The sequence below is a fragment of the Equus quagga genome, chromosome 20 (genome assembly GCF_021613505.1).
Source record: "Equus quagga isolate Etosha38 chromosome 20, UCLA_HA_Equagga_1.0, whole genome shotgun sequence".
In the NCBI taxonomy this organism is placed as follows: domain Eukaryota; kingdom Metazoa; phylum Chordata; class Mammalia; order Perissodactyla; family Equidae; genus Equus; species Equus quagga.
In genome coordinates, this window is record NC_060286.1 from 13,983,855 (window position 1) to 14,011,578 (window position 27,724).

The 27,724-nt window shown below is 51.1% G+C and overlaps 1 protein-coding gene across 1 annotated transcript; it reads right to left on the reverse strand.

The window, feature by feature from the left end:
• Nucleotides 1-5,744: 5,744 nt before the first annotated feature.
• LOC124230935 (mRNA decay activator protein ZFP36L1) lies at nt 5,745-11,184 on the reverse strand. The gene is made up of 2 exons (XM_046647492.1): nt 10,979-11,184; nt 5,745-8,543 (listed from the first exon to the last, which is right to left on the reverse strand). Exons 1-2 carry the CDS (start codon nt 11,033-11,035, stop codon nt 7,584-7,586), a joined length of 1,017 nt encoding a protein of 338 aa, XP_046503448.1. The 5' UTR covers nt 11,036-11,184; the 3' UTR covers nt 5,745-7,583.
• Between the last annotated feature and the right edge of the window lie 16,540 nt (nt 11,185-27,724).

Consider the following 27,724-nt stretch of genomic DNA (forward strand, 5'->3'; position numbering starts at 1 on the left):
CCTCACTTTCCCCACCTGTAAAGTGGGTCTAATGATGGTACTTGTTCATAGGTGCTATCAAAGGAGACCGTAGAGAGGGCTGAGCCCAGTGCCTGGCGTGAACGGTAAGGCTCCACAAATGCTGAATCGCGTTACTATTTTTATTATGTAGATTTCAAAGACTCACCTACATCACACACACCACATGTGAGTTCGAGGCAGGAAATCCAGAGGGTGGGCCACGGCAGCAAAGCACACCAGGTTATGACGCTAAACATCCCTGGAGGAGGGGCTCCATCCCCCTGAGGGCTGCAAGCTGCTCCCACACTCTCAATACCACCTCTGTCCAGGGTCTTTTCATTCCCAAAGCTCCTTCGTCTCCATCCTGTCTGATCCTCACTACAGCCCTGCAAGGTGAGCAGGGTGAGTATGCTTCCTGTGCCCATGCTTAGAGGAGGAAAACAAGTCTCAGAGAGCTTAAGCGACTTGCTGAAGGTCACACAGCTTGTAAGTGGCTGAGCAGGGTCACAAATCTAGGCCTGCGTGACAGGGCTGGAATGAGAGGGAAGCAAGTGAGGTGCCTGGGGTGCAAAATTTAAGGGGGCACTCACTTGTACGACCCTGAGAGTGAGCATCTCCTTAAATTCTGTCCTGCTGCCTGACCCCAAGCCTTGGGCCCTTCCCAGAGCCCTGAGGCTGCTGCCTCCACACATTGTACTTGCAGCTCAGCCCTACAGGAGCCTGCCCCCAGGTCCTTGGGGTGGACAGATCTACTGGCTGAGCTGGGCATCTCCCTCTGTCGGGACCCAAGAACATTTTCCCAGAGCCCTGCCCCTGGAACCACTTCCCAGAAGGGTGGAATGGCATAGAGGGTGGAAATGATGGAAGACACGTGACAACCACATGAGGTTTCCACGTGTCCTTGAGCCTGAGGGCCAGGGAAGGCAGGCTGGGCCATGTGGGTCATCCCCAAGGCCCACGTAAGCCAGCCAGGGCCCCTTGGAGGCCTCACAGCCCCCATCAGCCTTAGGAAGAGATGGGTGGGGACAGACAAGCCACATGGGCCACTCCCAGGACAGTGGTCCCTCGATGATGGCCCGCCCAGCCAGGCTCTCCTCTCCAGTCCCTCAGAGCCCAGCTGGGCCCCAACTCGGCCTCCCTCTACCTCGCACAGAGTGTGGGGGGCACAAACTAGCCACAGATTTATTCTGAATCTGCAAAGAGAAAAACTCTTTCTAATGCAGATGGTTATATTTAGTAATTAGCCCGCTTGCTTGAGTCTGGATTACGGCATATTTAGCTTTCTAGGGAAACAGCACCTGTGCACCAGGGGCATCTAGGGTCGTGGGCAGCTGTGTAGGTTTGAGAGCCGACGTGCTGGGATTCAAATCCCACTCCACCTGGGCAGGTTAGTCACCTGCTCTGAGCCCATTCCTTCCCTCTACAAAAAGAGGATGGGAACAGCGCCAACATCCGTACATTGTTGCTATTACAAAATCAGCCACAATGTATTAAGTGCCTATCATGGCAGGCATGCAATTTCTTTTTTTTTTTCCTTATATGTATTATTTAACACTCTTACCAGCTCTATAGGTTTTCATTTTTGAGGTGTAACTTACATGCAGTAAAGTGCATAAATCTTTAGCATGCAGCTCAATGAGTTTTTTGTGTATATAAACTCTGTCTTCTAATGGAATCTCTTTCATTGTAGATCAGTTTTGCCTGCCTATGAGCTTCATAAAAATGGACTCATACAATAGGTGCTCTTTGGTGGCTGGCTTCTTGCAATTTGTCCATGTTGTTGTGCATGTCATCATTTGTTCTTTTACACAGCTGTATAGTATTCCACAGTGTGACTATGACCGTTTGCTCATCCATTGAACTAGGTATCCTCCTCCTCCTTCTCCTCCTATTTCACAAATGCGGAAGCTGGGGTTCTAGGCTGCTCCCTAAGTTTTCAGCCTGAAGTCACAGAGTGAGGTTGACACTGAGCAGGGATCGCAACTCTCTGACTCCAAAACCAGCTCCTCACCCTGGGCATCGGAGCCTCCCCTCCACCTGGAGTACTGGGGTGGGCAGAATGGAATTCTGTCCTGTGTGGCCATGAGCTCCTTCTCCGTAAGGTACAATTGGCAGTTGGGAGCACCTGACTGGCTCCAGGTGGTGAGAAAATCGCCTCAGCTTCAGCCATTGCCAATATTTATTTTCACTGTATCCCAAGCTGATAGCGCAGCTACAGTCGTCACTCACAGCCCTGTACCTTGAGACCCGGCCTCTGCCAACATGTCGAAATAAATGCAAACAGCCTAAATATGGTGGAGGCGTCCTTGCTTCCTGACCAGCAGCTGGCTCTCACAGGCATGAGGAGGGAACCTGGCCTGGTATGTGGACGGCCCTGCCCTTGCTCCTCAGAGACTCATTTCCCATGACAGTAACTCAGATGGAACTCTCTGGGGCCCCTGCAAACAGCATTGTAGGCCCTTGGGCCAGAAGGTTTCTCTGTAATCCAAGCTTTACCCACCAAGAGGTGGCTCATCACAGAGACCCCCGGGGCTGACCTGACCTCAAGAGAAGGCCAAGGATTCACCCTGCTTCCCAATTCTCTGAATCCTTGCTCACTGCCCAGCACACCAGCGGCCAACCTGAGAAGGGCCACCTGCAAGGCAGTAGGGGCTGGTGAGGAGCCTGGATGGTCTCCCCTGGCCCCACCCCCTCTGAACTTGGGTAGCGTTCCAGTGGGTCCCACCAGACATGATTAAATAGTTGGCTGTGTGCAGGGGGGTGAGACCCTGGGGAAAGAAGGGCACGGAGCCAACTCCCCAGGTGGCCCTGGGGCACACTTTGCTCTGTCAATCATTAGCAGAAGCCACCCCACAGCAGGCAGAGAAGGGGAAAGTCCAAGGGGGTGGCCTGCCCCCTCCTCCCAGGTACTGTCCTCCAAACGGGCCAACCCAGGGCCTTTGTGGGACATGAGATCATGACTTCCTGTGGAGGGGGGTGTGCAGAGTCATCTAATCCAACCGGCTGCCTCTCATGCCCCTGCGACATCTCCACAGAAGGCAAAGGGTCATGGGAACGAACACCGGTCGGTTTGCAGTCACCATGTGCCAGGGACTGTGCCAAAGGCATTCAGTGTGCCAGCCTGTGACATGGTGGAGAATTGCAGATTGCTAGCCTGCCTGGGTTCAAATCCTGACACTTCTAGGTGTGTGACAAATTAGTGAACTTCTCTGCACCCCAATTTCTCCACGTGTAGCACAGGGAGAGTACAGAACTTCATCCAGGGGTCACTATGAGCATTTAACGAGTTAACGCACATAAAGTTTTCAGGTTATCTGGCACTTATCAAGAGCTGTCGTTGCTAATGGTTCACTTGATCCTCACAGTCACCCCTGGAGATACAGATGGAAAATCCAAGGTTGAGTCATTTGCCCAAGGTACAAGCTGGTATAAGAGGAGCTGAGATTTGAACCCAGGTCAAAAGGCTCCAGCACCCTTCTTCCTCCATGCCACGGAAACTTCCTCCTGCTGTGACCCTCTGCCCCTTCAAGACCCAAGGGGCTGCAAAATCAATCTCATGTCTCTCCCCCTTTTTTCTCAAAGGCCCTCCTTCACCAGAGCCACTGAGGTACAGCAGGCCCCCAACCTGCTCCTGAAAATGAGGCTTCCAGGCCCAGAAAGGTACATCATTGCTCAGTGGCCAAAATAGCCCATTTCTTTGAGCTGTTCCAAGGGAAGACTTTTAGCCAAGGGCCAGATCATGGGTTGCAGGGCCAACAGCCATGGAGGCCCTGCTCAGCCAGGGCAAACCTTGTGCAGGCCCCCAAACCAGAAATGCCCCAAAGGTGTGGGGCAGGAGATGGGGAAGTAGGCCTTGTTTCCAGGAAATTGGCTGACGAAGGCCAGTCTGGTCTTTGCTACCCAACTCCCCTCGGTGCAGGCCTTCCCTCCGGCTCTCTCTGCATAGCTCCTGTCCTCCTCGCTGTAGAGGAGCTCAGAGATGGAGGGGCCCTGCCAGCTCCAGGCTCACACCTCCCTGGACTCCCTGCCAGCCCAGAGCACAGGACCACTGCTGAGGCTCCTCCATCTTCTAATATCCTGGAATGAGAATGAGTCCAAAGAGATTCTGCTATTTTCTTTCCCCAGTAGCTTTGGTCCTATCTCCTCTACCTTTAAGATCTAGATGGTAGAAAATCAAGCTCTGTGGCAACATGCACAGACCTGGGCAGCCTAAATCCCAGCCTGTGTGTGTTTCCCATGGAGACACTCAGGTGGGTAGAATCAAGGCTTGGGGACAGAGCTTCCTTAGGCCATAGGGAGCGGCCCCTTGCCTTTACACGCACCTTCACCCCCCAGGGCTTCCCGGAGTCTGGGCAGGCTGGTGGGTATACTTAACCCCTCTGAATCCAACCAGTGTCACCATGAGCTGGGGAATTAAAAAGATGCTTGCCATATGCTCGTCTATGCCTACAGGGAATGAGCTCAAGGTGAATGATTAAATGTCTTTTTTGCTTTTAGTCAGAGAATAAGATTACATGCCACGGCCGCCACCACCACTGCCCACCACACACACACACACAGTCACACACTTTCTCTCCCTCTCTCATTCCCTTCTAAGAGGCAAGAGGCCTAGGTTCACTCCAGTCCCTGGAGGGGCTGCTTCTCCCCTTCCTCCACCAGCCCCTGCCCTCCAAGAGGTAACAGTCCCTTTTTCTCCCTCTCGCCCCTGTCCCGCAGCAGGCGCCTGCTGGCCAGGGTACATAGGTGGGTCTTCCCAGCCTCAAGGATGATCCTGACCCAGGCAATGTCTGTTGCAGGCTTGCCTGCCTTTAGGAGAGGCCCTGGAGTCACGGTGGAAATTCAGTTTACCCCCGAAAAAACTTACTGAGTGCAAGGAACCAAAGGCAGCCAAGCCTCAAGCAGCAATACCCACCCCTGCCTCCCCAAAAAGAAAGGATCCCAAGAACCAGACGGGGTTTTCAGAAGGGTCCAAATTCTCTCTGGCAGGTGAAACATCCTCTTGTAAGTGGTCATCCAGCCTTGGTCATCTAGCCAAGGGGACCACACCCTTCCCAAGGTAACAATCTGCCTATTTGGGCATTGGAGGTTAATGAAGACTCACGCGGTGGGAACTACCGACGACTTCCTGTTACACTGGCCATTTTAATACCCATTTCCCCTTAAGAGCCCCCCCCGGAAAACAGAAGCACATGTTGGATCCAGGTGAAACCAGCCCCACTCCCAGTGCCCTGGTCTACACCCCTCACTTCCTGGGGGCTCCTCTCCAAGCCTGCAATGATTAAGTAAGATACCCACCCCAGACAGGTGCTGAGAGATTTTCCTGTGGGAAAAACGAGCCTGGAAGCACACAAATGCGAGGACTCGGCCCAACCTTGGCTCACTGGAGTGCCATATGCTATGTTCCCCCTCCACCATATGGGCACCCCAAACACCACCAAAGGAATTAAGACCACAGGCTGGGCAGAGAAGACTGGAAGCCCCTGTGTCTAAGTTGGGGGAGGCTGGCCCCTTGTCAACAACCAACACACTGGGCAGATAATGCAGAAAGTTACAGGCTCCTTTGCAAGCAATCTCCATCCCCTCCCCTCTAAGCTCAGCAGACTTCCTGCATCCACAAAGGGAGCCTGCCATTGGTCCAGCAGGAAGGATGCGAAGAAACCCACCAATGCTGGCCTCCTCCCCAGGACCTGCATCGTAGTCAAGGGACAAACCTACAGGCAAAGTAAAACTAGCTGCACTATCAGTGTTTTTTGAAAAAACGGGGTTTATTGATTTTTAAACTGCAAATAGTCGTTACAAAAAGTTTTTTTTTCTTTTAAATAAATTCACACAAAGAAAGAGAAATAGAAAGCAACGGTAGTGACCAGCAAGAGGAATAATAATTACATTCATCTTAATGTGTGTGTGTGCCAGTTCTGTTTGCATTAACGTTGGAAAACTCCAAACCTGGAATCCAAAACCTCAAATCTGCGATCGGAATGTCTTGAGATGGGCACGTGGAAGTCAAAGGGTTTCTTTTGTTTGTTTGTTTCCCTTTTAGAAGCTATACATAAAAAGTTGTTTTCCTTCTGTACTGTCACAGAACTTTTACATACATTCTCAGTCCTAGTTGTGAAAGGCCTAAAGAGAAAGAAACTCAATTTGCAGTCCAACACAAAGGGGAGAAATTTCTAAAATAAATAATCCAACAGTTTTTTGCATTTTTTTAAATTAATTTTTCATTTTTTTAAAATAAAATAACCAAAAAAAGTGTAAAGTTACAAAAAATGTCGTTGAAGAATAATATATTAAAACTGTGGAAAAAAAGGAAAAAGACACGTCACAAAATTTTAAGATTAATATGAAGATCATAATTTAACATAAAAGAATATATTCTATGGATTTGTCATCCCGATAAATATGAACAAAATTAACAAAAAAAAGCATAGTTTGGCAATAAATACGTTTTGATAAGTTAAATAAGCTTTTTTATATTGATGTGCAGTGACAAGCAAAATTTTTGCTCTCCAATTTCTGAAAGTTATATGAAGTTTTAAAACCCAGGGAAAAAAGCATGGCGTGAGTGCTCTAAGGATAGACCTACGGTATTCTAGAGCAAAACCATTAAAGCTACTTCTACGGGAAATCGTTTTACAGATACTGTATGTATGTGGAATGAATACCATTAACTGCTCACCCCTTACATGTTTTTTTTAGCTTTTCTCTCATTTTTTTGTTGTTGTTTTTTCTTTTTTAAGATGTCACATATGAACTGGGGAACTTTAGCACCAAAATCAAGTCTCTCATAGTCCATCTAGCTTCCCCTTCCTCCCCACTTAAAAAAAAAAAAAAGAAAAAAAAGTTAAATCATAAAGTCCCACTATGTCACAATCTTCGTCCACTTTTTGTCTTCCTCCTGCAGACCTATGCGAACCCAGGCCAGGTTAGTCAACAGAAGTTCGGGTCGGGAAGAAAAAGGTTTTGAATGTCAAGATAGGCTTCCCCAAAAACCCAAGTCTGGCAACAACTCTCCCAGGGGGTTGGGGGGGGCACTGGGGAGGGGAGGAGGGCGTGTGTGGGAGGCTGGACAAGGGAAGGTGCAGTTGTGTGGCCAGCGGAGGGAGCTGCTGGTTCTGGGTCCCCTCCCCCTCCCCATGGGCAGAGGCTCCGGGAGGCCCACGGGTGCCCTCTGGCGCTGAAGAGGTAATGTAGTCACAGTGACAAAGTTAGATTACAAGGCACTAAGTTGCTTCTGTAAACTGTTACTGCTTTTTCTTTTGTGATTTGGCACTTATGGTTTAAGCCGGAAAAAAAAGGCATCTACTGACAAATATGGGACTTGTCTGTTATGCATGGTAAGTGGGCTATAAAATCGAGGGGAGAGGGTTTCAAGCCAGAGGAAGCTACTGACAAATTGACTTGTCCTTATGTTAGGGAAGGTTAAAAGGGGAGGGGGGGGCATTCCAAGGTTCTGGGGGAATGGGGTTGAGCTTAACCTTGTTAATGTAGGGGTTGCTGGGAATCGGGTGGGTGAGGAAGGAAGGGGAGGGGGTGTGGGTGCTGGGTGGGGGTGGAGTAGGCAGGGGCTCCCTCCCTACCCTGCTTTAGTCATCTGAGATGGAAAGTCTGCTGAAAATGGGCAGGCGTCTTGAGTTGTCCAAGGTGGGGGAGTCTGAGCCACTGTGGCTGCTGCTGGAGCTGCTCAGATAGCCCTCCTGGTCCGAGAGCGAATCCTGAGGGCTGGGGGGAGAGTCAAACATGTGGGGGGACTCGGACATGGGCCGGAAGAGGAAGGTGGTCGGGGAGCCACCCCCGGGCAGCGCCATGCTAGGGGCAAAGAGGCTCGCCAGCTCCTGGCTGGAGAAGGCAAAGGGGTTATTGGTGCCATCAGGCAGGGTGGGAGAGCCCAGGAGGTCATCTGCACTCAGGATGGGGGGAGGGGTGATGGACGTGGGGCTGTCCAGCAGCCCTGTGGCAGCAGCGGTGGCAGCGGCACTGGGAAACCCAGCAAAGCTAAAGCTATGCTGGAGGCGGGGACGGTCAGTGGAGAGGTCCCGAGCCCCGGCCAGGGCGCGGCGCTCCTCGGCGTTGTGGATGAAGTGGCAGCGGGGCCCGTAGGGGCAGAAGCCGATGGTGTGGAAGGTGCGGCACAGCTCCGTCTTGTACTTGGGGTGGCGGGTCAGGCTTCGGAGCTCGTGGATGCCGTGCGCAAACTGGCACTTGTCCCCGTACTTACAGGCACCATTCTCCTCAAAGGGGCGGCACAGCTCGGTCTTGTAGCGGCTGGAGTTGACCTGGCCGCTCCCGGGCTGCTTCTGGGTGGGCAGCAGCCTCTCGCCCCCTTCTGAGAAAGAGCGGTCTCGGAAGCGGCTGTCCCGAGAGCTCAGAGCTGGGGCCGGCTCACCCTTGAGGCTGCTGAGGAGCTGGTTCTGGTGGAACTTGGAGCTAGGCAGGGTGACTGAGTGCCTCCGGGGGAAGCCCCCACCGGCAGGGGTGCCCACCGCCTTCCTGTCCAGCAGGCAGCCCCCTGCACTGGGAGTACTGTAGTTGAGCATCTTGTTACCCTGGAGGGAAGAGAGGGAAGAGAGCGAAGGGTTAGTGAGGAAGGGCATCCACCAGGCCCAAAAGGGTACCCACTAAGGGAAGCCCCCTCCACAATCAGAAATGCCCACCTCTCTCAAAGGAACCATCTCCAGCTCTGCCCTGGCAAGCCCCCCGCTTTCTCCCATAGACCAGCCACCTGGGTTTACTTTGGCCCCATGCATAAGAAACCACAAAATCCTGGCCTATGAGAGAATTGTTGGACGCATGCACCCTACTCCATGCTGACCCCTGGAATGCACCCCCACGTCCTGTCCCCAGAGCTATCACTTCTATCCATAGAAATCCAACTTTTTCTAACCTCCCAAATAGATTCCTCAGCTCAAAATGTCTCACACAACTCCGATTTCTGTAGATTCCCCCTCCCCCTAACAAAAACAAGTAAACCTCAGGAAACTGTGAACTTGGTCCCCTTTTAATCAGTCCCTGCTTAACTGACCTCCGCTTCATGACCGGGCCTCCTAACGCTCTCCACTTCCTCCCTTCAGAAGTGTTCCCTTCCTTTAGCAACAGGTTTCCACACTGCCTCTGCTTTATCTTGCTGGGGAGAGGGAGGAGCAGGAGGAAAAATCCCTAGTCTGGGGGGTGTAGGGTGAGGCACAGCGGGGAGAGGGATGCGATTCCTGAAAATAAAACTCATTTCTCCATGCTCCCGGAAGGGATGCCTTCCACAGTGATCTTCCCCACCATTCGCTGCCCACCCCACCCCCCTCCACTGGGAAGATGCCTTTGCAATTAGTCTTCTGGCTGCAAGAGCAAGCTTGGATAAGAGCCCCAGTGTTTAATCTTTAACGCAAAGCTGCAGGTGGGAAAAAAAAGGAAAGCAACAAATCCCCCCCCCCCCCCCCCCCCCCCCGGCCAGTCGACAGAGGATTTAGGGGAGGGGGGCAGAGCCACTACAAGCAAGTTTCTCTGTTCCAATAGGACTCCGGTCACCTGCCCAAAGTATACCCAAGATTTTGGAAAGAGTGCGATGGAGGGACCTAGGAGTTGGCCCCCAGCACATGTGGGTGTCATTGTGAAAATTCTAAAGTTGGTCCCTTAGGATCAGCTGCAGGGGATCGGGAATCTGTAACAGCAACCACCCCACGGAGCGGATTACAGGAACCAAGTTGAGAGCCGGTTCCCAACAATGAGGTTCATTTTAAAAAGTCCTGCGGGGGGAGGGGGCGAGAGAAAGAGAACCAGATCAAAGAGCGGGAGAGCCGGGAAGAGAAGGGAAAAGTGCGGAAGAGCTCAGGCAGCCGCCAGGGCAACTGGAGTTTGGGAAAGCGCAGGGAGGGCAGAAAGCTTCAAACTTTTTTTGATGTTGCTCTTTAGCTCCACGGCGTCCCTGCACCCCAACCCTGCAGCCCTGGGGCCCTGGCAGCTGCGCCGACTGGAGAAGCAAGCTGGGAAAAGAGAGCAACATGACCCGACGTGTTTAAAAGAAGGCAGAACACTTTAGCAATTAACAGTAGCCCAGCAGCTTCCCTCTTTCAAATTGGGGAGGGGGGGGAAAAATCTAACACTTATAGGCTTTTGCTAGGTACACTTAAACCGCACTCCTGGAACATTCAGGCTTTAAAACTTGCTTTTTTTCCACCCTGGCTGGCAAGCTACAGGGCTTAAGGAGGCTCCCATTGAATCCTTTCCTCGTGGAGACCCTTGAGCTCAGGACGGCATTTTGTCGTCGTGTCCCTCCCACCCCCTCCAAATCGATGAGCCGGGGTCCACCAGAAAACGCGTCAACCCGAGTCCCACTTTCAACCCAAAGTTTGCAGCACGATCGCCTATTAGGAGGAAGCCTGGCTGAGCTGGGACAAGCTGAAGCTCCACTGAAAACTTGTTTTGCAACATCCTTTTGAATCACAACTCTCGACCTTTTTCTCGCAGAGTCCCAGCCCCTCCAAAACAGACGGAGAAACGCCCAGCAAAACGTCGCCCCAAGACTCACTTCCCCGAGGGACCCTCCCTCCAGACCCCACAGACCGGCAAGGTGGCTGGAGAGCCTCGAACCCCTCCCGGAGGCGGCAAGACCCAGAGCGCGCACAGGGAAAACCAAGCAGACCAACGAAACCCGGCTCAAACAGCAAGTCACGGACGGAAGAATCACGAAAAACTGCCACATTCCTGCCCACTGCCCGTGTCCCCCGGGCAGCACCGCCACGCAAACTTCGTCCCCCAGAACTCCGATCTCCAGATTCCCACGTAATCCTCGCCAGGAACTGGAAACTCAAAGGGTGGGGAGGAAAGGGCCAAATTCCTTCAAACTGGAGGGGAAAACGGGGCGGAAAAGAGATCTCGCCTCTCCTCCTCTTCCTCCTGCTTTCCAAGACCTAAATTTTTGGGGGTTCTTTTCGAAGGCAAGAGAGAAAAGAAAAAGACTTTGAAAAGCAAACGCTGTGCTCGACTTTACCTTGCATAAAACTTCGCTCAAGTCGAAGATGGTGGCAGACACGAGGGTGGTGGTCATCCTGGGCGCTCGCGCGGGGCAGGGACGAAGACCTGGTGTGTCGCGAAGGTCCCGGTGCGGGGAAGGCGCAGCCTCCGGCTCTCCGGTCAGGAGTCCCACACGCCTGCTCCCGGCGCCCCTCGCCTTTCTGACTCTCCCGGGCTGCGGCGCGCGAAGCCCAATTTATAAAGTTTCAGATTTGGTGGGCCGGGGGAGGAGGAGCTTTAAACTTATTTAAATGAGGAAGCGAAGGAAAAAAAAGTTGATTGACACTGAAGTTGAATCAGCCATGCGGTCAAACTCGGGGAAAAAAAAAGAAACTTTCAAAAGGAAGGAGGGGGAGGGGAGACGAGGAAAGGAGGCGATGAAAAAAAAACCCTACTGCGAGCCGCGCTCAACTTTTTTTTCTTAAAGAGGAAAAGTTTCGACTCCGGTCTCTTCGCTACCCCGCGCTGGAGGCGCCCTTCTCTGGGGCCTCGCGGGGCGCAAAGGGGGAGGGGTGCGCCCCCCCCCTTTGTCAGCCTGCGAGCGCGGCTCTGTGACATCACTCATTCCACCGTCTTCGGGGTTCTTGTTGTCTTGTTGTTGTTTTTTGTGGGGCAGGAAGGCGGGCTCGACTTTCTCTTTTTGCAAGCGGGAGCAGAAGCCCGTCCTTAGCGCCCAGGCTGCGGTTTCCATCTTGAGATCTCCCCTGAAACTTCTCCAAGGGGCCGCACAACTTACTCTTTTCCCGAGTTCTCTTCCGCACTCGGCTCCCCTCGGCAAACCCGGCAGGGAGAGGGCGTTGGAAACTTGGGACGCACAAAACGTTCATGTCTAGGCTTTGACGTTTTTTTCAGAGGGGAGACGGTGGGGAGGGAACCAGGGAGACTTTTTTCCCCCCAGGAGGACCCGGCCTGGCGGGGGCGAGCGCAGCACGACTTAGCGCGCCGCACGCGTCTATACTCGCGCTCGCTTTGCAGCCGGCACTCTCCGAGTGTGGCTGGGAGGGGAGGACGTCGCGAAAAAGACCACCGCCCCGCGGACTGTTTGTTTTTACAGGCCTGGGAGTGGTATTTATTTCACGCATCCCATCTTTAAACTTTTTTATAAAGAAACCCCGAATCCTCATGAATGCCCCTTCCTGCCCTCATCCGAAAAAAAAAAAACACCCAGCAACGCACAACTTTCCACGCGCGCTCTGAACTATGGGCCGCCCCGAAACCCCCCCCCCCCCCCCCCCCAACGACACACACACACATCCCTAAATGCTTGAACAATGAAAAAAAGTTACTTCGGTAAGAATGAAGGTAAAGAGATGGGGGAGGCGACACTTTTAACTTACTGTTGCTTCTCCTCCGCCCCCACGGGAACGGAACATATGGCTTGTCGCACTGCGCTGTTTTGGCGGGATGGGGGGAGGGGGCATGGGATCCTCGACACCGAAAGGGCCGCAATTGATTATTAATCCTTTAAAAACCGTAAAATACATACATTTATTTACTGTTAAGTTTGGATGCCTCTCCACCCACCCAAATAAAAAGTTGTTAACGTGTCCCCCACCGGGCCCCCCAGCCTTCCCCCGGGTGCTGGGGCGAAGACGAGGCGGAAATCGTGGGGCTGCGTTTCTTTCCTATTTCCCCGCGTGCCCGGCCGCCTCCTCGGCCCTCGCACGTTTCTTCCCAGCACTCGAGGCCGCGGGGTCTGTTATGAAACCCTGTGCCCCGAGTGGCTAAGAGCCGGTTCCATTGCGATGTAATTAGGTCACCCCATTATGAGCACGTTTCTTTGGAAAGGACGGGGCGGGCGAGCCGAGCGCCGGAGTCGGGCTCTGACCGCACCACCCCCCCCCCACACACACACACCCACCCACCCACACATTTTTACTGCATTTCTTATTTATTCATCAAACTCCGAGGAAACCCAGGGACGCCTTCCAAATCACAACTGTTTTAGGAACCTGTTGTTTTTCGTCCTTGCGAAACACACTTTTGCTGCAGCCACGAACCTACGTGATCCTCAACCCGGTCTGCTTTTATTTGTCCCCTCTGACTTAAATTGATGGCCCTTATTTTTTACCCAGCGGCTGCCCCTTGCCTTTTCTTCTTCTGTTTTCCTGCCGCCTGTTGCTTCCCTCCCCCTGCTCCCATTTTTCAGCTTTTCTTGAAATCTGGCAAGCGCCAGAAAGGGAAATAACTTCCATCCACCATAATTTAAATCATTCAAATGTAGGTTTCTTTCTTAAAGGGATGTTTGCTCCCTCCTTTCCCCCAGCTCCAAGAGGGGAGTGGGCGGTTTCGTGCAGTTTCTTGGTGATGAGGTAATGAGTTCCAGATTTCAGGACAGAGTAGGGTGCGCATTAAAACCACAAGGTTAGTCTGCGTCCCGATGTGAAGCTATTTCGGTTTTTGATTCCGCCACCCCAAAAAAAGGGCCGGTTGGTCTTTAACTCGGGCGGGTTCGGGAAGCTCTGCTGGCGGGACGGGGGAGGGGTGGAGAAGCGGGGGTGGAGAAGCCAGGGGGAAGGGGACCCGGAGCGGGCGGGCCGTCTTCCCAGCCCGGAGCCCGGCCAGGCCCGCACCCGTGGTCCCCCCTCTCCGAGTGGCGCCTCTTCCCCGCCCCCCCCACCCCCCCTCCCCCGGCTGCGGGACCGCCCAAAAGCACCATCACGCGGTCTCGGCGCCCTAGGCTGGCTAAAAAGTCTCTTTTTTCCAAAGAGAACGCCGATTCCTCGAATTTCCTTCACTTTTCCAACTCCCGGAGGGCGCTCCCCTCCCCCGCTCCCGGGGGCGCGGGCTCCGCGGGGCGCGGCCAGCCTGGCCCGCTCGCTCCGGAGTTGTTTACCGGCCCCGCCAACCGACCGGGTTTGTTCCAGCTCCCAGAGCCTGTCTCTATAATTAAACTCTTTTTTTAATTGTGGGGTTGAAACGTCATTTCGGGGACTTTCCAAGGGTGAGGGAGCCGAGGGGAGGGAGCGAGCCGCCTTAACTCTTCGCTGACCCGGCTTGCGCGCCGCGGTGGGCCAGGAGCAGCATCCAGCCAGGCAAGGAGGGATGGGGATCTGGGGGCCGGAGCCGGCCTGACCCCCCCCCCTCCCCGGGACGTGCTCAGCAGGTGCCCCATGGTGGCGGGAACGGCCGCGAGCCGCGACCCGGGCAGGAAGCCCGACGGGAGGCGTGCACGGCCCTCCCCCGGCTCCTCCGCTCGGCAGTCAACCCTCCGGTTCCTCCCCGCGCCAGGCCAGAGTGGCCGCCCCTTCACCTGCACTGCCGCTTCCGACCGGGAGGCGATGGGCCAGGTGCTCCGTTCCAGGCCTGACTTCTGGGCCCTCCCCACTCGCTTGGAGCCGGTCCCCTGGTGAGGAGTGGCTAGCCAGGTATTTTTGGCTTGGGGGTGTTAGGTTTTGTGAAAGGGAGAAAGTGAAAGTCCTCGCAATTAGGGAAGCGTGACGGATATATTCATCGGCCAGTCTGGATCCTGGGCACACCTCGCGGCAGGTGAGAGTGTGGGGCGCCAGACTGCTGACCCGTAGACGGCCGCGCCTCGTCACCACCGCCATCCAAGGCACCCCTTCCCCAGAAGCCCCTCCTGGCCCTGGTGGCAGCACAGGACCTGCCGTCGCTGAGCCCTGCAGTGCTGCACTTCCTCCCCGGCTTCAGGTCATTTGTAAAATCCCCCAAACTCTTAGGAGTGGGCCCCACCCTTCCCCCAACCTAGGCTCCCTGAGACCCTGGGACCACCGCAACGTCCCTGGATTAGAGAGAGGGAGGGAGTTACCTGGTTTAGCTTCACCTGTAGTGCTTGTGGAATGCAGATTCGTCAGCTTGGACCCAGACTCAGTGAATCAGATGCTCTCGGCTGGGGTCAGGAATCCAAATTTTTAGGAAATTTCCTGCTAGTGACTCAAACACTAGAGTTTGAGAATCAGTGGCCCAGGGCTTTGAAGTTGGGCTGTTCTGGATCCAAATCTTGGCTCTGCCATTTTCCAGCTGTGTGACTTTTCAAGACACTGACTGAAGCCCCAGTTTCCTCATCTCTAACATAGGGATGTTACCACCTAAAATTGGCTGGTAAAGGGCCTAGTTTCTGCCTAGCCAGACCTTTTTGTATGCCTAGCCATTGTATGTAAACTAAGCCATTCTTGGGGCCTCATTACACTACAAAACAAATTCTGGGGAGTATTCACTTTGCAAAAGTATTCTTCAGTATAGCCATCCACGAAAGTGTCACCTGACAACTTTGCTCAGGATCACACTCTGGCCCCCACCCCCATCCCTGGAAGAGGCAGGGCCTGAGGCCTGGAAAGGGGAGAGGGCACTGGCCCAGAGCCTGGGGAAGAGCATGTGGGTCAGGATGAGGTGATGGGAACCTGCCCGCCCAGCTGAAAAAGACCTGATTGTTGTCACAAGTATTTCTGAAAACTAGATTAGTGGTCAGATGGGCCCTGATGGTAGTCAGTAAAAGCCAGGCTTTTCTCTCAAAATCCTCAAGCCCCTCAGAAGTGGGTGTGACTCACCTGCCAATATCCCCCCAAACCAGGCAGAGTCCTCCAGAGAGGGCAGTTGAGGGTCTACTGGGAATGCAGCTCCGCACAGGGTCTGGAACCTCTGGGGGCTAGCTCAGGGAGCCCACCACCTCCTGCCAGGACTACTGAAAATCCAACCCCAGGACTAGCACCGCCCTGGCAGCATCTCTTTACCTTGTGGTGGGGCCATCTAAATGTTCATTCTGAGGTCAATTGCTTTAACACTTTCCCTGCCGAGATGTTCCACAGTTCTCTTAAGTTCCCACACTAGCCCACAGCTGCACCATCCCCTTCCTTGCCTGGGCTTGCCTAGAGACACAGGATAGCCCATGAGTTTTGAGTCACCTAGACTTTGATGGGAAACCCAACTCTGCCAGCTGGTCACCAGTTGCACAACCTGTATCAGGTCACTTAGCCTCTGGGATGGTTGGGAAGATTAAGTTCTTTCCAACCAGCGGTGAGGTCAGACAACCATTTGCCCTCCAACCACCCCAAACTGCTAGCCATTGCTGGTGGTTGCTGCACACCCTCCCCTGGGGCTTTGCTCAAGAGGGTCCTTTTGCTGGGACTTCAGACAGCTCCCCAAGCAGGCAAATGCCTCTCTCCCAGTAGAGCCATTGCAGCCTGCAGCATGCCGGAATTCTCTGCATTTTATGGAATTTACCTTTTACTCCCAGCTGGACTGTAAACTCCTTGAGGGCAAGGGCTTCTCTGTTCCCTGGGCCTCTGAGTAGGTCCTGAGGAGGTGCTCAGTAAATTTTTTCAGTTTTCACTGAACCCTTGCTGCTGAACCCATTAGGAGACTTTGGTCACCCTAAATCTAGCAGCAGGAGTGGAAGGCGGCTCTGCAGAGATTCCAGAGGTGGCAGGAAGGGAAGGCTTGGGCTCTGAAGGAAGGGGGAATGGCAGCCTTAACACTGGGATGTTCAGAAGGCCAGATCGGGTAACCCAGGGAGGCTGGGCTTCCACACCTTGCCCAGGACATGTTCTGTGCAGCTGTTAAGAGGCAACGTGGTCTGATGGAATGAGCACTGGTCTAGGAGTCAGGAAGCTTGGACTCTGGAGCTCCTTTGCCTCTGGGTCAGTGAGTCATCCTCTGCTGTGGGCTTCAGTGTTCCTATCTGTAGATGGAGAGGGTTGGACTGTCCTGGTGGTGCTCAAACATCACTCTGAGCAGAATCACCTGGGGAGCTTTTAAAAATATTCACATGCCCAGCTCCACCCCACCTCCAAAGATTCTGCTCTAGTTAGTCTCGGGTGAGGCCCAGCATTTGTATTTTCTAAGCTCCCCAGATGATTTTGTTATGAAGCCAGAAACACTGGATTTGGTTATTTTAGAGCAGTGGCTGTCAACTGGGGGCGACTTTGCCCCCCAGTGAACATTTGGCAGTGTCTAGAGACATTTTGGTTGTCACAACTGGAGGGGAAAAGGTCAATGCTACTGGCATCTGTATGGTAGAAGCTGGAGATGCTGTAAAGATCCTGCAATGCTCAGGACAGCCCCCCACAACAAAAATTTATCTAGCCCAAAATGTCAATAGTACCAAGATTAAGAAACCCTATTTTAGAGATTCTTTCCAACTCCAAGATTCCTACATGCCTAGTTAGGCTTCATCCCCACTTCCCGAAAACCTTTCTCCTTATGGCCGCCCGAGTGATCTTTTTCAAAATCTAGACGTGTTCTTGTGTTACAATTGCCTAAAACCCTTGGCGATCCATCCTTAGAATAAAAACCAAACCCTTAGTCCACTATAATCTGACTCTCTTTTACTGCTCCAGCCTTGACTTTCATACCCCCTCCTCTCCCTACCACACCTTTCCCACCCCGCAGGGCACTCCCTTTGCTCTAGTCAGTTTCAGAGGAAAATGAGCCATCCTTCCTCCTGCCCCAGGGCCCTGACACATGCTATTTCTTGTGTCTGAATTGACCTTCCTTTGGCCCAAGTAAATTCTAAATCATTCTATAGAACTCAGTTCAAGCATCACTTCCTCAACCATTCTTGGCACCTCCCTCCCCGCATCAAGGCAAGGTGTCTGTCTTCTCTCTTATGTCCTCATGAAACGTTTTCAAAGTAGTTATTTCAGTTTGCAAGTATACATTCATTCCTGTAACTTTTTTTACTGTTTAATTTGACATACAGTAAAACTGACCTGTATTTGGTGTACAGTTCTGTGAATTTTAACATATGAATAGATTCATGTAACCACCACCATGATCAGGAAACAGAACAGTTTCATCACCCCCAAAAAACTCCCTCGCATTATGCCCTCGTAGTCATACCCTCCCCCATCCCTTACTCTGGCAAACACTGATCTGTTCTCTGTACTGTAATTTTGTCTTTTCCAGAATGCCGTATAAATGGAACCATACGGTCTGTATGATTTCACCTAGCATGATGCCTTTGAGATTTATCCACACTGTTCCATATATCAATAGTTCATTCCTTTTCATTGAAGAATAGTATGTCACTGTGTGGGTAGGCCACCATTTGTTTATCCATTCACCTGCTAAAGGACATCACGTTATTTCCAGTTTGGGGCCACTATGAATAGAGCTGCAATAAACACTATACAGATTTTTGTGTGAACATAAGTTCTTATTTCTGTAGAGTAAATAACCAGGAGTGGGATTTCTGGGTCATATGGTAAGTGTATGTTCAAGTTTATTAAAAACTGCCAAACCCTACTCAAAAATGGATATATCATTTTGCATCTCCAACAGCAATGTAAGAGTTCCCAGTTACTCCACATCCTTACCAGCACTTATAGTTGTCAGTATTTTTTATTTTAGCCATTCTAACAGGTATGTAGTGTTATCTCATTGTGGTTTCAATTTGCATTTCTTTATTGGGTAAAGATATTGAACATCCTTTCATGTGCTTATTTTCCACCTGTATGTCCTCTTGGGCAAAATGTCTGTTCAGGTCTTTTGCCCATTTTTTAATTGGGTTGTTTGTTTTCTTACTGTTGAGTTTTGAGAGTTCTTTATTTACTCTGGATACAGTTCCTTTGTGGAATATGTGATTTGCAAATATTTCCTCCAGTCTGTACCTTATCTTTTCATTCTCTGAACAAAGTCTCTTTCACAAAAATTTTTAATTTTGACGAAGTCTAAAAGCATCATGCGTTGGGTCACATCTAAGGACTTTTTGCCTAACCCTAGATCATTAAGATTTTCTGTTTTCTTCTAAAAGTTTTAGGGTTTATGTTTTATACTTAGATCTATAATCCATTTGGAGTTAGTTTTTATATACAATGTGAGATTTGGGTTGAGGTTCATTTTTTTGCCTGTGGATGTCCGATCCCAACACTGTTTATTGAAAAGACTACCATTTGTCCATTGAATTGCCTTTGCATCTATTCAAAAATCAGTTGGCCATCTTTGTACGGGTCTCTTTATTCTGTTCTATTGATCTGTGTGTCCACTCCTCGCCAGTACCACACTGTCTTGATTATTGTAGCTTTACAGTAAGTCTTAAAATCAGGTGGTATAAATCCTCCACCTTTATTCTTAATTTTCAAAATTATTTTAGCTATTCTAGTTCCTTTGCCTTTTCATATAAATTTCAGAATGAGCTTGTCTACATCTATTAAAAAAAACCCTACTGGGATTTTTATTGGAATTGCATTAAGCATAGAGGTCAATTCAAGAAGAAATGATATCTTTACTACATTGAGTCTTCTAATTCATGAATATGGTATGTCTATTTATTGAGGCCTTCTGGTTTTTTTAATTGATGTTTTGTAGTTTTTGACATACATATCCTGTATACGTTTTGTTAGATTTATAGCTAATATTTTCCCCTTTTTGGGGAACTATTGTAATTTTTTCTTAATTTCGGTTTTTAACTTCTCATACCTAGTTTATAGAAATACAGTTAACTTTTGTTTATTGACCTTGTATCTTGTGATCTTACAAAAGTCACTTTAGTCATAAGAAGGTTTTTTGGTAGATTCTTTGAATTTTGATTTGTTTTTATTTTTTGTTTTCACATAGACAATCATGTTGTCTGTGAATAGGAGTAACTGAATTTCTTCCTTTCCAATCTTATGCATTGTATTTCTTTTTCTTGCCTTATTGCCCAGTCTGGGACTTCCAGTATGATGTTGAACAGGCATGGTAAGAGTGGACACCCTCACCTTGCTCCCAGTCTCAGGGGAAAGCATTCAGTCTTTCACTATTAAGTATGATATGAGATGCCAGTTTTTGTAATCATTTAACTTCTTAACCTCTCCCTTCCCATCAGGATATATGCTCCGTGAAAGCATGCTTTCTCTGCTCTCAATTCAACACTCAGTGCCTGGCACGTGTGTAGCACACAATAGGCCCTCAATAAATAATCCTCTACTTTGGTACCTTAGCCGCCATAACCACTGTCCTGTATGACAGACAACAGAGGGACTTGGCCGAACGCGCACACACATCACGAAGAATAATGTTACAGTAAATATCCCAATGGATCCAACCAGGCACTGGCCCCATAGAGTTGACTATTTTAAGCTGCCAAGCGTCTGTAGATCAGCTTTCTAGCAAGCCATTCTGTGTCAAAGCATTTATCTATGAGGAATAGATGACTGCAGTAAAATAATTATTTTAGATGAAGAGCATTCCATTCCCAAAGGGAATTTAAACAAAAAGCTCCCAGCTCTGAAAAACAGGGGCTTTCAGGGTAAAGAGGCCCACTGCTCTGAAATCTTAGGCCCTCAGATGGGTGGGGTTGTTTCGCTAAATTTATTTCAGCTGCTTATAGAAACAGAAGGGGGAAGAGCAGGGCGGTTGCTTGCACACCAGCCCTGGCTCTGGAGTATTAATATCTGCCGGGTCAGGCTTTTATTTGGGTTTTGTTTTACCTTTTGGGGGCGGGGAGGCAGGCAGGCAGCAGGAATCTCTCACAGCTGCACAGCTTCTGAGCTGTGGTTTCCCACCTTTCCTCCTGTACCTTCCCCGGCAGGCCAAACTCAGCCCAGTCCTCCCATGCCTCACCTTGGGACAGCCCCCTACCCACTGAACACCACGCACTGTGCCAGGCCTTTCTCTGCAGTCTCACCACAGCACCTTTGACACCAGCTTTTCTCCCATTTCCAGAAGGGTCTGAGCACGCTGAGAGACTAAATCTGTTTGCTTTCTTTCCGGCACAAGTGTGGGTACAGAGAGACTGGGGCCTTTGTCCCTGGCCCCCATCAGAGCCGCCTACCCAATCCCACACCCCCAGCCCCAGTGGCTCCACTACTTGAATTTGGGGGGTTGTTGGATGTGAAATCCAGGCCTTTTTGTCCCTGTCTTCCTTCTCCTCAGCCTCCCCAAAGCAGCGCACAGGCATTCTTCTTAGGCCTGAGACCTCGACCGTCTCTTCTGTCAAACACACCCCCCCTTACACAGGAAAAGGAGTTAAGTGAAACCACCATGTTGCTTTTTAAAAACCTGTTCTTGTGCTGAATTTGGAATGCTTTATGGGGCACCGGTTAATTATCTCCCACAGATATGGGGGAAACCGAGGCACCGGAGGGGAGGCGGCAGCAAGTGACCTGCGCCCCCTGCAGGTAGATGAGATCAGTGCTACCGGCTGGCTCTCCAGGTTCCCGCTGAACCCGAAAGAAACGGAGAAAGACAGGGCTGAGTCTGGGAGCTTGCTGCAACATGGCTGCCGCCACATGAGGGCAGAAAGAGGAGACGCACAAGGAAGCTGAAAAATCTGCTGGGCTTAAAGACTTGAGTAATTCCACGCGAATATGGGGAAGTACCTCACACAGTGCCCAGCCCATGGGAACCCAACAAATGTCAAGCTGGTTCCTTGGCAAACTCCTGCTTCCTGGGTCACCAAGGAAGATGGGAGAAGGAGCGTCTGTCCTCTCCATCCCCAGCCCCAAGGTAGAAAGACTGAACAGGGACTCTGGGAGGGACGATGGCCTGGGGCAGGAGCTGGGGAGAGGCCCAATATGAAGATCGTCTAGGGGGTTCTTCCTCTGAACTGGGGGGTCTGCTTCAGGGTTTAGCACATACTTGTAAAGTGTTCACCGGTAAACTAAGTCCCTCTTTTGTCCCAGCACCAGCCAGTTTGCTTTGGAATTATCCTCCAGCTCTCTCTTGCAAAACCCAGCCCAGAGTGGGCAGACCCCATCTCAGGGAGCTGTTCCTTTGAGAAGCAGGACCCACCTCCTCAGCCAGAGCAGAGGTTAGAAAGCTCTTGGAGAGTCGCCACACAGGCAGCCAGACGGCGGAGGAGAGAGGATGGATCTCTGCCACAGCCCTGTGACTGCTTCAGAGCTGAGCTTCTCTCGCCAACTGCACCCTCTGCCCCAAGGGACAGCGGGCCCCCAAACCAGGGCCTGCCCTTGTCTGACCAAAGGCAACCAGATCTGCTGCAGCTGTTCAGTGCGAGAACAAGCTCTCCCAGAGACCAGGGAAGCAGCTGGAGAAAGATTCCTGCCAGCCCTGGGGTGTAAATATTTATACAACGTGGTGCGTGGGAAGAGGGAAGGCAGAGGGAGGTGGTAGGGACGAGGCCGCACTGAGGAAGCAGACTGAAGGAGCCTGAGCTTTGGGCTCAGGTGGGAAGCCAAGAGGCTGGTGGGACCCTAATCTCCACCTGAATTCCTGTATCAAAGAGGCCCAGTCCTTGCCCCTGCTCTCCTGCCAGAGTCGAGGGGAGAACGTAGACAAAACCTCCTCCCTGGTGAATCCCCTAACCACTCCTCTTGTCTAGAATAGCCCTCTATGTCAGAAGGGAGGCTCTGCGTTGAACCAGAGATAGACCAAGTCCACACGGCCCAGGAGTTAAGGGCCTGGGGGCTCCTGGGGCTTATGGTTCGAGGGTCTTAAAGGATGCTGGACCCCAACAGTTGGCCTCCAGGGCTGATGGCTTAGAAGACATAGGCAAATTATAAAATATAAGCAGAGATTTCTCTCTAGCTTCTATAGAATCAATAGTACTTTTCTAAAGTGGCAGAGAACATTGTGCGTTGATGAAGATGATGAGGAGGAATGGAGGGGACCTGGCAAGAGAGCAAGGTGTAGAGAAGGCGAGGGGGCCCTTGATGGCACTCCAAGAGAAGACGTGGTCACCATCACCACAGGGCCTAGGAAAGGACGGTGCAACTCAATGGGCATCCAGCTGATGCTCTTGGGCCCGCCCCCTGCAGCACAGCTCTAGGTGTGCCCCAAGCAGAGTACTGGGTGGGCCTGCGGGACTCAACTAGCGCCCAACAGCAGTGACACCCGGGGATGGGAAGCAAGCCTTGTGGGGGTGGGGGGGTCCCTACAGCCAGATGGACTTCAGTCGATCTGCCTCAGACAGCTGGGGAGCAGAGCCGGACCCGCCTCACACCCCTCCCCCACCACTCCAGACAAGGAGGGGTGCGGCTGCAACTTCTAGGTTTTCTCTGCCACCGCGCCCATCGAGAAGTGCCACCTGCTCCTATCAGTACCAGAGCTGACCCTCAGGGCCTCCCACAGGTGGGGTTTGTGTTGCTCCCCAGTAGCCAAGAGCTTTTAAGACAGCTCGCAATTATCAGCCTCTTGTATTCTCCGTGTGCCCTCAAAACACCCACCTGCCAGGGGTGGGGGGCATTGGGAAGGAAGGACTTTCCCCTGGAAAACTGCCTCTGTCTCCCCAGCAGACAGTTCCAGATGTCCAGGCCGACTTCTGCCAGAGAGTGAGGACCAAAGGATACCCAGACTCCTCCAAGAGGCAGACCCTATGCTGTTGTCCTCCCACCCACAGCACAGAGTTTGCAGGTGACACATTCCCAGTGGGTGCACCTCCCTGAGCTCCAGCCTTTCTGGGTGGAAGCTGGTGAATCCCCCACACCCATCCACCCAGAGAAGGATGGATTCCATTGCCTCCCTGAGCAATGGGGCCCAGGCCCACACACCATGGAGGAAACACCATCTGCCCCCAACCCTCAGCCCAGGCCTGGCAGACAACATCAACCCTCACAGGGGGAGAGCCTCACTGCCCCCAGCCCCCTCTCCAGAAAGAAGCTCCTCTTCCAAGGACACTGGGGGCTGGGGGAGGACCTTCAGACACCCAGGTCCTCTTCTGCCACTGTGCCTCTGCCTGCCGGCTGTGGCCTCCTTCTTGCCAGCACTGCTTAAACAAATGAACAAGAATAAAAGCCTGTGTGGCCCAAGGAAAGCTTGAGGGGAAAGAACTGAAGCTGAAGGAAAAGGAAAAAAAAGAAAAACCTAACTATAAGAAATAGGAAGGAGGGAAATTCAGGAAACAGACAAAATAAACCATCCAGGAATCCAGATGTAAAACAAAGAAGGCCAAAAGAAAAGAAAAATTATGCTAAGGAGGCAGACTGGGGTGGGGAGGGGAATTGGGAATAAAAAAGAAGAGGGAGACAGTTATAAATATTCTGAAAAGAGAGAAGAATGTGAAAGCAAACGACACCAGAAAAAATAAAAAATAAAGAGAGACCCAGGAGAGAAAAGGAGGCAACAATGAATTTAAAACAACTCCGTTGACCCTCAACCAGCCACACTCAGTTATGCTCTGAGTCTTATTGCTTTTTGTAGATTTCAGAACACTGAGCCGGCACAGTTGTAGAAAAGCAAGCTTTCCTTCTTGCCCTTCTTTTCCCTACAGTTCTCCCAATTCACCCCCACTGTTGGTCTTTTGCAGAGTGAGGGCTGATCTTCCTGGGACAAGGCTGGAAACCATTCCAGTTCACCCCTGAGTCTGGTGGCTTCCAACATGGTGCCCTCTGGAGGGCTCACTGGAGAATCTGAGCCAGAGGAGCCCTGTGGCAGGAGAAGCTTTGGGTGTGATGGAACTGTGTTATCAGCTTTGCATCTTCCAGGGCAAGGCTTACCTAGCCACCTTTCTGTGGACCAGGGCTAACGCAACCCACAGACACACCACTCCTGGAACAGCAAGGGTTCGTGGAAGATTGGCATACCCAACTCTATGCAAAGCCAGAGGGGTCCCAGCAAATGCAACTTTCAGAAACAGATGATTTAAATTAATTTCCAGGCATTCCCAAGGGAAGCTAAAGATAGCCACAGCTTTCCCATTGCCACGGTTGGCAAACAGCTTCTTGAAGTTCACCTTCAATGTTTTGTGTCCATAAACCCCATGAGCACTTACAGAAGATGCTGGTTCCACTCCTTCTGTCTTCTTGGCCTCTTTTCAGCCTTCTATGGACTCTTTCTTCTGAAAGTCTGCCAATGCCTCTCTTCTCTGTGTCTGCTTTGGTTTTTCCATTTCCCTTACTTAATCATACCCACCTCTGCCCACTCTTTCTTCTATTTCTCTAGGGCAGCAAGAGTTGCAAGAAAGTGAAGCAAACCAAGGCAAAATTGAGAAGCAACAGAAGTAAAAATGCAAGTGTGTTTGCCTTAGCGCTTGGCTTTGGCGTGCCCCGGCTGTCTGCAGTAGGTGAGGCTGGCTCCCAGGGGACAGGGGTCTGAGCCTCACCAGGCCGCCTAAAACTGCTCCTCCAAAGTTCAGCCAAGGGGAAGCCACACAGGCTGAACTCTGATCAACTGGGACAAAGAAAATGGTGCCCATACCAGCCCTTCTCCTTCTGAGAATTCTTTTTTTTTTTTTTTTTTTGAGGAAGATTAGCCCTGAGCTAACTACTGCCAGTCCTCCTATTTTTTACTGAGGAAGCCTGGCCCTGAGCTAACATTGTGCCCATCTTCCTCTACTTTATACGTGGGACGCCTACCACAGCATGGCGTGCCAAGCGGTGCCATGTCCACACCCAGGATCCGAACGGGCGAACCCCAAGCCGCTGAGAAGCGGAACGTATGAACTTAACCACTGCGCCACTGGGCCAGCCCCCTACTTCTGAGAATTCTTAAGTACTTGACCCTGATTCTGTACATTCCAAAAGTCATATTTTTCTTCTAGCAAAAACTGAGAGATGTGACAAAATGTATAGAAGGGATAATGTCTAGGTTGTGGCCTTAGATACTCAACCCAGTTTCTTCTCATCCTTCTTAACCTTCAAACCTGTCACAGTCGTATAATCTATGACTCAAAACTATTATTTAACTATGAAAAAAGACAAACCAGGAAATTAGAGGCTGAATGACCTAAAATTTATTCCATTCAACTGAGCTAATCCCCTAATAAGGGTGTGTATAACAATCAGTCTTGCTACAGCTCTTCTGGAAGATGTGAACGTTGCGGGGAACAGTACACAGTGCCTGCAGATCCCAACTTGTCAAGATTTGTCCTCAAAAAGGTAAGTGCCTGGTCCTAGGCCAAGCTGCCTAGCAGTTTGTTAGATGAGTCTTAACATTTGGGAACCAACATGTTGCAATGGAGAGTGCCTGATGCTCAGGCTGACCACATTGATATCTGGCACTGCCACTTCCTAGGCAAGCAAGGGACTTACCTGCCCTCCCCTAGTCTCCTCTGCTGTGAAATGGCAATGACAGCGATACCCATCTCCTGGGGCTGCCGCGAGGACAGATGAGCAAAGCGCTTGGCACGTGTGAGCATCCCTAGTCAACTGTTGCTGTATGTTAAGCTGCGAATTGGCAAGACCGAGAAGAAGGCTGGAGGCCCCACAAAGTGGGGTTCCACGGAGTCACTGGAACACAGTCAAGTATCCTTAGCAAGAGAGAGAAGAGGGTCCCAGAGGAGGCCCAGGCAGCTGGCGGGTGGAGCGCTGCTCCGACAGCCAAGGACAGCCAGTCACAGCCGGGTGTCCTCCGGGGTGGGAGGACGCAGGGGGCTGCACTGCAGTCCTCCCGCATTAGCTCAACGCCGCTGCATCCCCACCCTTGCATGTGTTCATCCTGACATGAAACCCAGCACGCAGTGACCTCGCCCCCACTATGTGCAGCCGCTGGCCAAGCGGAGAGCTGTACCAGAGTGAGCTTCAGAAGTGCTCATTGGCCTCAGAGATTTCATAACTGGGCGTTTCTGCCCAAATGCAGAAATCTGTCTTTGAACTAGAGTTTAAGGATGTGACCAAATGCTGAGAAATTCTTATTTCAGGGCTGATTTTTTTTTCTGTAAGTAGAAAGGCAAAGAGTTCAAAATATATTCTGGAAATGTGAACAGCAACTGAATCTTGGTAATATTTAGGGAGTATTATTAATTTTTAGGTGAAATAAGGACAGTGTGGCTAAGTTGAATGAGTCCATTTTTTTTAGAGCTACATACTGAAATACCAACAGATGAAATGATATGATCCAATGTATAGGATTTACTTCAAAATTATATGGGAGGTGGGGAGGCAGCTGGTGCTGTAAATGAACAAGCTTGGCCAGGAGTTGGTGATGTTGGTGATGGGAGTTCCTCATACTCTCTGTCTTCTTCTGTACACGCTTGATGTTTTCCATAAAAAAATGTTTTAAGTTCATAAAAGCTGAAAAAAATTTAACTCAGGGATTCTTGTTTTACTGGTTCTTGCAACATGATATTTACTTCCGAAGGACATGTGCTCTTGGACAAGAGATGAGCTTGTAGGGGGATGTGCCCAGAGCCGCGGAGGACTGGCAAAGAGACAGGGAGACCACCACCCCGGGGTCAGGAAAGCGCCTCAAGCCCCCCTCCCACACCAAGAGTGGTGTCCTGCCCCTCAGGGCCCCCAGGCTGGGAAGAAACATTCAGAGGGACTGGTGTCCATTTTGCATTGCTTTAAAACTCAGTGAAAACTTTTTTAAATTGGTTTCAATGTATTTTAAACCACAATGAACTGTTTTACTCAGCAGATAGCCATTAGAACAGAGAGGGCAAACTGCTCGACCTTTCTACCCTCATCTTCCTCAACTGGAAAATGGGGATGATCACACGTACCCCATTTTCCAGGGTGTGAGGGTCAATGAGATTAATGCACGTAAAGTGCCCTCGCGCCAGGAAGCACTGATAAAGGGAGGGTTGGATTCGAGGGGTTTTTGGCAAATGTCCACTTTTGGCCTCTGAAGACCACAGTGGAGCCAGCTATCTTGGGCACTCTGCTTGACGTGGAGAGGCTTCCTTAAACAACTAAAGTAAATAAAAGTCAAGGCAGACATACTTCGAGACCTCTCTGGGCTGGGCATCCTGCTGGGTATCAGCCACTTCGGGTGTCACAGAGAGGCCACAGCTGTCCTCCTTCCTCCCCTTGCTCTGGGAAGAACAGGACACTTGGGATGGAGCCCCCACAGCTCTCTCTCTAGTTGAAGAGTGAGTTGGAAAATGAGAAAGAGGGCAGTGCCCACTGGGCTGCGGCTTTGAATGGTGAAACGCATTTCGAGAACG